General features: G+C 35.0%; 1 protein-coding gene across 1 annotated transcript; it reads right to left on the bottom strand.

Moving 5' to 3' along the window:
- Positions 1-243: 243 nt before the first annotated feature.
- On the bottom strand, positions 244-9596 carry LOC122307251 (chaperone protein dnaJ A6, chloroplastic-like). Its single transcript, XM_043120005.1, has 8 exons — positions 9313-9596; positions 8479-8638; positions 6387-6528; positions 5724-5781; positions 4629-4671; positions 1799-1847; positions 1628-1708; positions 244-1541 (listed from the first exon to the last, which is right to left on the bottom strand). Exons 2-8 carry the CDS (start codon positions 8583-8585, stop codon positions 696-698), a joined length of 1326 nt encoding a protein of 441 aa, XP_042975939.1. The 5' UTR covers positions 8586-8638; positions 9313-9596; the 3' UTR covers positions 244-695.
- Positions 9597-10813: the final 1217 nt, after the last annotated feature.

Here is a 10813-nt window from a genome sequence, read left to right as displayed (position 1 = left end):
GGTTTATGGTAATTGGTATGCTTAACAATCTTCTTCTTTCGTTTTTTTTTTTTTTTTTTTCTTTTTTTGTCTTGGACAAATGGAAATCGAGCAGTCTCATTGACTTCCATCTCGATTGACACAGTTTTCACTTAAGGATCTATAGAATCCTGAAACTAACTTTAATTGTTATGTTAATCACAATAAAGGAATTTATTTGCCTGGGATGCCCGAATGCAAAAATTATCAACCAAAACAAAGTAATGGCGAGAAAAATAAATAAAAACCTTTCAAAAAATTATATAATTTGATACAATCATGTATATAGGCTTTTGATTCATCAAAAACCCTAAAAAAAAATTTAAATAAAAGGAAAAAATGAGTTGTAGCTCAATTTTTTTGGGCCCAAAGAATAAAGTTCTAGGTTTGAATACACTGTCACAGACGACGAAAGTGTGATGGATCCTCAATTTTCACCTCCTCTTCTACCTCTTGTCATTAGAGATACCTTGCGTGGGGTGGGGAAAATTGATCACAAGATGCTCTACCTACGACTACAAAACAGCTGCTCGTCCTTCCCAGAGTTCAACAGATTGAGAGCTGCTGATTCCCCTCGATGTGCATCAAAGGTTCAAACAAAGTTGCACCCACAGAGGGAGAATATAACTGAAGGGATCAGCCATAAATTGATGGATACAAAATGATGACACAGACAATTATCTCATACTGTTTGTAGTCTTGCCCTTGCTTAGATTAGCGAGTTCCTCGATGAGCTTTCTTTCTTCAGCATTCAATCTCTTCGGGATTTCAACCTGGACACGAACCAACTGATCACCCCTCATGTTGCTTTTATTCAAGAAAGGGACACCTTTCTTGGCCATTACAAGTGTAGTGCTTGGTTGCGTCCCTGATGGGATCTTCAAATCAACCATTCCGTCCACTGTTGGAACCTTGATTGTAGTCCCCAAGATCGCGTCAATGTAGGACACCTTGCAGGTGTACAGAATGTCGGTATCCTCACGTTTTAGGACAGGGTCCGGCATAACTTCAATAATGACAAAGAGATCACCAGGAGACCCACCTCTTCTTCCAGCATTACCTTCATTTCTGACCCTTAAACGGCTACCAGAGTCCACACCAGCTGGAACTTTAAGGCTGATCCGCTTAGATCTTCTTACCCGACCATCCCCAGAACATGTGTTGCAAGGGGTAGACGTTTCCCCAGTCCCACCACAAGAAGAGCAGGTCATCACCTGCTGGAAGACACCCAAGGGGGTCCTTGCTGATGAGACAACCTGGCCTTGCCCACCACATGTGCTACATTTGGATGGCGTGGTCCCTGGTTTAGCACCTGAACCATTGCAAGTCCCACAACTCTCAAGTCGGCTTATCTCAATCTCCTTTTCAACCCCAAAAACCGCATCCTTAAAGTTTAAGACAAGATTGTAATATTCATCCTGACCATCAACTGCTCTATTCCTAGAAGCTCTGCCCCCCATGCCACCCATACCACCCATGCCTTCAAATAGTGACTCGAAGAGATCGAAAGGATTGCTGAAATCCTGCCATAGAAAATACGCTACCATGAGAAGGTAGAATATATGACAAAAAAAGTTATTTCTCCAACAATTATAAGAGATTTACTTACCCCCATGCCCATACCAGCACCTTTAAGTCCAGCCTCCCCATATTTGTCATATAGAGATCGTTTCTCATCGTCTGACAGAACCTGCAAAACAAGTTGCTCACTATGAGATTAACTACTTTAGATCAGGGTGAACCAAAAAGCTCAATAATGAATCTCAAAATTGTACTTTACCTCATACGCATTGCTAATTTCCTTGAATTTCTGCTCAGCCCCAGGTTCTCTGAAGCATTACATAAAATAGTTAACACAAACTTGCAAAAAAATACGAAATATAAACAAAACAGATCGGACTGAAATGGAGTTCAAACAACTCTCAAAACAAACCTAAAGTAGTAGCATAAACAACTTCAAAGAGTATTTTTGGCTATGAAATGATCCTACTATTTATTTCTATATCTTCTGTGAAGACAAGCACAACTTCATATACACATTGGTGAAAGTCCAATGTTTTCCTTCCCATCTTGTCATTTTTTACCTCAAAACTATTTTCTTTATAATCAGGCCCTCATTTCATAAATTTCAGAATAGCGAAACACAGTCTTGACATAATCAACTGGATAACATACGTCAAATCTCTAAGTTACCGTCCATTTGTGGTTAAGGTTATTAGTCAGTACATCTCAACTCAGAAAAGCTCCGACTAAATTGGTTCGTAAATACCAAGCGAGAAAGGAAAGAAAAACAAAAACAAAAAAAAAAAACAAAAAAAACTAACCATATATTGATTGTAGTCAATTTTCAACGCAAAATGAGGTTACTTTTTCATATAAAGATTTGAAGGACTACCTTCCCAAGGTTGCAAACAACAAAAATAACTGGTAGTGAATCAAAGATCCATCAATCTTCCCAAATCCTGATAGATTTTCTGTTACATCAAGACAATTTTTTCTAATGACGAGGAATCTCAGAGATCATGCAAACATGTCCTTTATTTGGTTAAATCCCAACCCGTGGATGCATCCCCATCACATGGATCAGATAAATCATCGGCTTTTCACCAATAGGACGTGGCCCCTAGAAATGGTTTGTACCCAAGAGTTAAATACTTAGACCCGAAGGAAGCATACCACTAAGACCAAGACCCTTACCACTTTAGCTGATCCCTAACTGTTCTATTACCTATAGAAAAGTAGGCCCTTTGAACTAAATTGTGAACCATTCAAAGAACAGGAACATGAACATCAAAATCTCTCTCAAATCCCAAAACCCCATTAAAGCAAACAAATTAAACAACTGAATATCACCAAATTACTAACTCTATCTTCACACCAACATCATTGTATAAAAAAAATTCAAAAGCCTAATATCTCAAATGACTTAGTTCCATAAAGGGAAAAAATAAAAAAAATAAATAAAACGGCCCCATTGGAGCCCTTTCTTGTGAAAAGCATGGTTGTGAGGGAAAATCCATCAGAATTTAGGAGGATTGATGTATGCTTGATGCAGTTCAAACCCTCGCCTGTGATATCTACATCTACAATCTAATAACATGTGCAACGGATTATCAAGAGCACACTATCCAACCTTCCTACATATTACTTGTCTCTATTTCCTCTCCCTGCCAGCATAGCAACAAAAATGGAGAAACTTCAACGTGATTTTCTGTGGAGTGGCTTAGGCGAGGAGCTCAAGTTCCATCTAGTAGGATGGCATAAGGTGTGTACTCCGTTGAGAGATGGGGGCTTGGGGATCCGGAATGTGAGGGCTTTTAATGAGGCATTATTAGGAAAATGGTTATGGCGGTATAATAAGGAAAGGGGAGCCTTATGGAAAGAAGTAATTGATATGAAGTATGGAAGTGAACGAGGGGGTTGGTGCTCAAAGGAAAGTAGGGGGACTTATGGGGTGGGGTTATGGAAGTACATAAGGAAAGGTTGGTGTACCTTTGCTAGTAACACTCGTCTTTGGGTGGGAAATGGTAGGAGGGTCAGCTTTTGGAATGAGGTGTGGGTGGGAGACACGGTTCTAAAGGAGGTCTATCCTAATATTTTCAGAATTGCTCGGGACAAAGAAGCAATGGTGGCTGATTTGAGGGTAATAAACAATGGTGCACAGGAGTGGAATATAAGTCTTATCCGGGATGCACATGATTGGGAAGTTACCGGGATGGTGGAGTTTTTCAGCTTGCTGTATAACACGGTTATCAATGCTACGAGTGAGGACAAGATAGTATGGAAACCTTCGAGGAAAGGGAAGTTTTCTGTGTGCTCCTTTTATGATACAATTACTATGCAGCGAAGAAACAATTTTCCTTGGAAGAATGTTTGGAGGAGCAAAGCACCTAAAAAGGTCGCTTTCTTTGTATGGACAGCAGCATTAGGGAAGATTCTTACTATGGACAATCTAAGAAGAAGAGGCATAATCATAACCGAATGGTGCTGTATGTGCAGAAAGAATGGTGAAACAGTAGACCACTTACTTTTACATTGTGAATTTGCTCGGGAAATCTGGAATTTTTTCTTCAGCAGAATGGATATAGCATGGGTCATGCCGGGAAGAGTGATAGAATTAATTGCAAGCTGGAGAGGAATTGCGGGGACACCACAGATTGCGGCTGTATGGAAGATGGCCCCTCTTTGTATTCTTTGGTGTATTTGGTGTGAAAGAAATGATAGACTTTTTGAGGATCAAGAACGTTCCATAGAAGAGTTTAGGAGGTTTTTTTGGAAGACTTTATTTATGTGGGCCATCGCTCTAGAGCTGAATGGTCTCAGTTTCCAAGATTTCCTTGTATCAGTTGCTAGATCCTAAATAGGTGTATTCACAAGTATACCTCCAATGTACCTGAAATATGCTTATTAATAAAATTTCTTATTACTTATCAAAAAAAAAACATGTGCAACGGATTATTGAATGAAATGTGTGTCAATTACACTGTTACACATATTTAATGGATTAGAAACCAACAATAGAATCGCTCGTCACAAAAACTTGTTGATTCAGGAGATAAGAGGAACCCGCACAGCAGAAGGGGGAAAGGAGAAAAGGCAAATCAACTCACTTGTTTACATCTGGATGATAACTCCTAGCAAGCTTCCGATAGGCTGAAAAGCAAAAAGCAATGAGGAATACAAAAACATTAAACAATAAAACAGGTAAGGGCAAAAGTCAATATTCAATTAACTTCGCTAGCCAGACTGTCAAAGGAAATATAGTTCTTGTTGCAGGTAAAATAAGAAAATATAAAACTAAAGAATACATTTCAATTTGATCATTAAAAATTCCAAACATTCTAGGCATCAATTCTAGGGGAAGATTTCTTTTTTTTTTTTTTTTTTTTTTGGTCATTTAAATTTACAAGGGAGAAAAGTCTAAATAATAAAAAAAAATGAAAATAAGAACATATGGGCTTAATGCTGAGGTTCACAGCTAGGTGTTTTCATCATTAACTCACTAATTATAGTTGAAGCTATCAAAATCAGCTTCTAACCGTGAAGAATTTATATGTGACATACATTAGATACTGATTCTCCAACTATCTCATATGTATTCAAAATGAGAACTGTTTCAATCTGATACCACTGATTAAAACTCCACAAATATGCTCCACAAGTTTAGTTGCTAAAGGTTTAGTAAGGAATAACACAACGCTACTCAAATCATGAAGCCTCTGCTCATTAATATTATGAAATCTACCATGAGCCATCTTAATTTACACTCTAAAAGAAGAAAATAATTCATCGTGATTGGAAATATAAGTTTAATATTATCACAAAATCTCGTTTAGTAAAGCCAATTCTTCTGCAGAGTCTTTAACGTTTTGAATCTTCTCCTACTGTTCAAAACCAGAAAGAAAACCCAAACTCCAAAGAAACATTATTCAAATAAAGAAGGATTCGAATGAGATTGTAGTAAGCTGCATGGTGGAATATAGAAGCATTTGCTTTGAGCATAAACATGGAGAACGCTAATATCATTGGCTGCTACATTAGGTTAAAGTTAAAGCCATAAAATAACTAGTCAAATCACAGCAAAAGATGCTTAGAAGAGGGAAAAAATCATTGTAAAAGATGAATGAGAAAACTAATTTAGAAAGCAGATAAAAGTTAAGGAACTCATCTAATAATCAGCCAACAGGGGTGAAAGGTGTATGTACCGCTTTTAATTTCAGATTTAGTGGCATTTCTTGACACCCCAAGAACAGAATAGAAATCCTGTAGATTGAAAGATATTAGTACCTTAATTTGACAAGTAAAACCATTGATGAGCATCCATTTTATAAGCAAAAATATAACAAGGCCAACATTGATACCAGACTCTTAATAATAAATAAAATGAAGGAAAAACATTAGCCAAGTAAACAACACAAGATTAAGGGCTCATTTGGATTCAGAGATGAGATGATATGGTTTTAGATGAAAGTTGAAAGTTGAATAAAATATTATTAAAACATTATTTTTTAATATCATTATTGTTTTGGAATTTGAAAATGTTAAATTCGGATTTGCAAAAATTGAATTGTTTATTACATTTTGTGTGGGAATTTTAAAAAGTTGTAATGATGAGATAAGATAAGACGAAACACTCTCTGAGTTGAATGTAGTTGGTTTTCAGCTATCGTTTTGAATGGTGGGGCAGTTCGTGAGCTTCTGTCCTCACTGATTTAGTAGTTGAATGTATTTAGGTATTTCTTTTGTATACTCCCTATGTACCATGGGCTTCACCTATTACATTCGTTGAATAAAATTTTTACTTATAAAAAAAAAAACACTCTCTGAATCCAAACGAGCTCTGAAAAAAAAAAAAAAAGAGTACTCACAGCATCTGCTCTAACTGTGAAACGTCCTCCCCTACGAGTATGTGAAGTTTGAGATGAACCTGGATATGACAGCAAATGGAAGGAATCCCGAGAAAATAAGCTTGAACTGGGTGCCGATAAATAGCTTATCTTGTTCATAGTACTGTAAACAAGTTGACATAAGCACATGAAACTATTCCAATACAATAACATGTACTAAAATAAACTTTTTTCACCATATACTAAAAGAAACATTTTTTAACAAATCTAAAAACTAAAATCATTTGTTTAAAAATCTAAATACATCCAGATACAACATCAAAGAGGATTCATTGTAAAACTAGACTATAAGATCTGAGACTAAGCCCAAAGAATAAATCTTCTTTGGCCAATCGAACTTAGAGTCAATATAAATGTAATTATGAGACCCAAAGAGCAATTAAACCAAGTTTGCAATTCTAAGACATACAGTAGGATAATCGAGCATAGAAAAGCAAACTGATCCTTGTTCAAATATACAAGCAATTATCACTCAACAACACAACTTTGTTCCCACCTCTCCATTATCTCGAGCAATTATGAAAGATAATACAATGAATTTAAAAAGACAAAAAGAAAAAAGCAATAGCGTTTGTTATACTAAATGGCCATGCTTTGCTGTCTATAGAGATATGGCTGCATCACTTTTTGTAAGCAATCCAAAGAGGGTGCAAATGAAATGAGCAATTTGGTAAACTTTTTGCTCACATGAGTGTGATACAATCATTCGCAATACAACCACGTGCATATCTGATGGGGGTCATGATCCTTTTAAGAATTGATTTTAGATCCAAAAATTAAACCTACAGAAACAACCTGGATGCATTTTTCATCTCAACTGTTGCAAAGAAGATTGAAAATGGAGATGGTAGAGCTTGTAAAGAAGGGTGTTTCATAGCAAGCTTCTCTTCCAAGCCTTCCATTTAGGAATAAATGGCTCATTTGCTCAAAGGAAAGGATGAAGGTCATAACCAAAACACAAAATAATTTCTTCACCTGAATAGTTTCCACATTAGTATATGACGCCATCACCAAGTTGTGGTTCTACTAAACTACTGTGCGTTGACCAAATACGCAATAATCACACCTCATCAATTACCTCCTACTTTAAATAACATGCCACTACACTTATCAAAAAAAAAACATGCCTCTGCTATCTTGATTGGCACAACTAGGACCTCTCATTTTCTTCTTCTTTTTGATGAGTGGATTTTTCATATTCTTCAAAGCCCACATTATGGAGGTTCCAGGATGAATTTGAGACTAGAAAACTCTATTACGAAGAATCTCATCTATGACGGTTCCTATGCATTTTATTTTTTTTTTTTTTTAATGTAAGGGAACCTCTCCGAGGCAGAGCCCTTCAGACCCACCCCTGCAAAGTAAACCCCGGTCCCATGCACCGCACCCTCGGAAGTTTTCCTATACGGAACTGGCTAAATCGCTGGCTTTTCACCAAGGAGTGTAGCCCCAAAGGATTATTTGCACTCATGAGGTGTTGAATCTTGGACCTTGAAGGGAGTGAGACCCCAAGACCAAGGCCTTAACCACTTGAGCCAACCCCTTGAGGTTAAAATACCTCATTTTAATTCTTCTTCTTGACCTCTTCTTCCCCTTACCAACCCTTGAACCACGGTTCTAGGTGCTAGTCACCACCGTCGTTCAAGTAAGGCTAATAAAGCTATAATTTTAAATTTTAAGCTTAACTACAGAGTTCTGATTGGATCCAGCGCATTAGAGCTGGTATGATTGCATTATTAAAAAAATTGAGTTTTATCAGTGCATCGACAAGCTCAAATGCTCTTCAATTTAGCTAGGTGTCTATTTCTTCATGCTTTAGGAATGTTGGGACTGACTAATCGTATTCGCATTTAGCTTGTACATCTCTTTTCGTCTTCTTTTTTTTTATTTTCTATTGCTTAATTTTAATGTAATTTAAAAAGAAAGCAACTCGGGATATTGGATGCTTCTTAAATTTAAAATAAATATAAAATAAATGTTTTCTTATATGTAGCAATAATTTAGGAGGTACAAGTTACTGAAGATACGAAAGACATATATGACTGATACTCACCAATACCGGGATGTCAGTGTCTTGTTTGCCATGTAGTACCTTAGTGTACACTGAGGGCGAATACCCCATTGAGCAACCCATGTACTTCCACAAGGTATAATTGCCATCGATATTACTGGCTAAAAAAAGATCAATTTACTAATATATGCCTGATGGACCTCTGCCAAAAGCAAAAACATAAGAATCAGGATATTGACTATCAGTATCTAAAGATATTATCCTGAGTAATGAGAGCACCTAAAATAATAAATAAAGTTTATATTTTATGAATAAACTCAAACCAAAAGAAAGAAAATATTACAATCAGCAAAATTATATATGCAAAACGGCCCCATTTAATGGTAAATTATATATGCCAGAGTTAAAATGCAAAATAACATATCTACTATTTTTGGGGGGCAACTTTCAGTTCCAAATCGTCGGATCATTTTGTAGCACCGACTTTAAAATGTTTCTTTGGATATCAGTTTTATAGGGGTTAACTACACTGCTGTTTAATTAGGATTCTGGAAGCAGATATCTATTCTTACTATTCTCACTCTCAAATCAAACTACACCCTTGAAAATTGCCAACCAAACGATTCCAAAGTCCAAAGCCATTAGGGTTTCATATCCACCAACAACAGAACAAAAAAGAACTAATCCTAACTAAACAATAAATTTATTTAGAAAAACGACAACAATATGAAGCAGCATATTCTTTCAAGATTCAAGAAAAAGCATGTTAATAACAATCCAATTACAGCCACATAAAAAAACAGGCATTTACAAACTCTTATGTGCAACAAGGTAAAGATTAGGGTATTTCCTGTAAAAATCAAACGAAAGACGAACCCGTTCAGCTCGGCTCCTCTTCGTTGACTTCAAAGTCAATTGCTTCGCTCTCGTCTTTTCCAGAGATTCGCGGGAGAACGATGAGACGGGGGGTTTGATGCGGTGCGAAAGAAGAGGCTGTCGCTCTACAGCAGTCTAATTTGCGAATCCGAACATCGTGTTACTTGAGACTTGAGAGGCTTTCGAGGCGAGATTCCCTACTCTCCCTGCCCTACTCCTTCGGTGTTCAGCCGCTTCTCCACCGCTTGATTCGCTTATCGTCAATCAACAATCCTCTTACCAAATGCTGGGTGGAAAGCTCCACTATACTATATATTTTTTACAGTGACTTTCACAATTATATTTTAAAGTAAAAGTATTTTTATAAAATGAAATTACTTTTACAAGACATTTTATGAAAGAATAAATTGAATAATTCTATTTAAAAGTATTTACATCATATATAATATTTGCATGTCATAAATTGATTTAAAAAATAAATTTTTTACAAATCAAATTATATCATGTGAATTATGTATGGTGTAAAAACTTTGTATATGTTTAGGATTACGATGGAAAATATAACTTATAGTTTTAGGGCTTATAGCTTGTAACTTAAGTAATAAATTTTACTATTAAAAAATTATTTATGACCTATTTAGGATTGTGTAGAAATCTTAAAAGTGTTTAAATAGTTTTAAAAGCTCTTTAACAAAAATAAAATGGTTATTTGGATATTACATATTAAAGTATTTTTTAATCTCAAATAAGTTAAAAAGTACGTCTGACGAAAAACATCATTTTAGTACTTTTCTTCAAACGCACTTCTCTAGATAATTCATAATGTAGTTTAAATTTTAAAAAGACTGTCAATGAGTGAAAATACCTATATAATTTTTAAATAATTATAACTTTTAAATTTGTAAGAATATGATCATAATCTTTAAAGATTTGAATTATCGTCATTTCTACATCAAAAAACACTTTTTTAATTTGTTTGTAAACAAGTATAACATTTAAAAATGTTTTAAACATATGATTATCAAATAATAAATAAAATTTTAATGAAAGAACTTGTTAATTAAGTTATAAATTCTAAAATTATAAGTTACATTTTTCAATACAATCTCAAACATGCACTTACTATTTGGTAACCATCTGTTTAAAATACTTTTAAATATGTTACTTTCAAATAAGTTCACAGGCAAAACTCAATTTAAGGGAGTTTATTTTAGACTAAGTCGAAGCTTAACTACAATAAATAGATAAATTTTGCTTATATTAAAATCATTGTAATTTGATTAGTATGATCTATAAAACTATTATGCATTGTTGTTTAATGAAAATATATTAAGAGCAATAAATGACAAGTTTATAAATTTTTTCAACAAAAAAAAAAAGAGCACTAAATAACTAAATTACAAATTTTCTAAATAAAAAAAAAAGAAAAAAAAAAGAAAAAGAAAGAGCCCTAGATGAGAAATTTACAAATATTTTATACTTAAAAAAAATAAAAAATAAA

Source organism: Carya illinoinensis, chromosome 4 (assembly GCF_018687715.1).
Source record: "Carya illinoinensis cultivar Pawnee chromosome 4, C.illinoinensisPawnee_v1, whole genome shotgun sequence".
NCBI classification, from domain to species: domain Eukaryota; kingdom Viridiplantae; phylum Streptophyta; class Magnoliopsida; order Fagales; family Juglandaceae; genus Carya; species Carya illinoinensis.
Note: the sequence above shows the minus strand (reverse complement) of the source record. Positions and strands in the feature narration are given on the sequence as shown.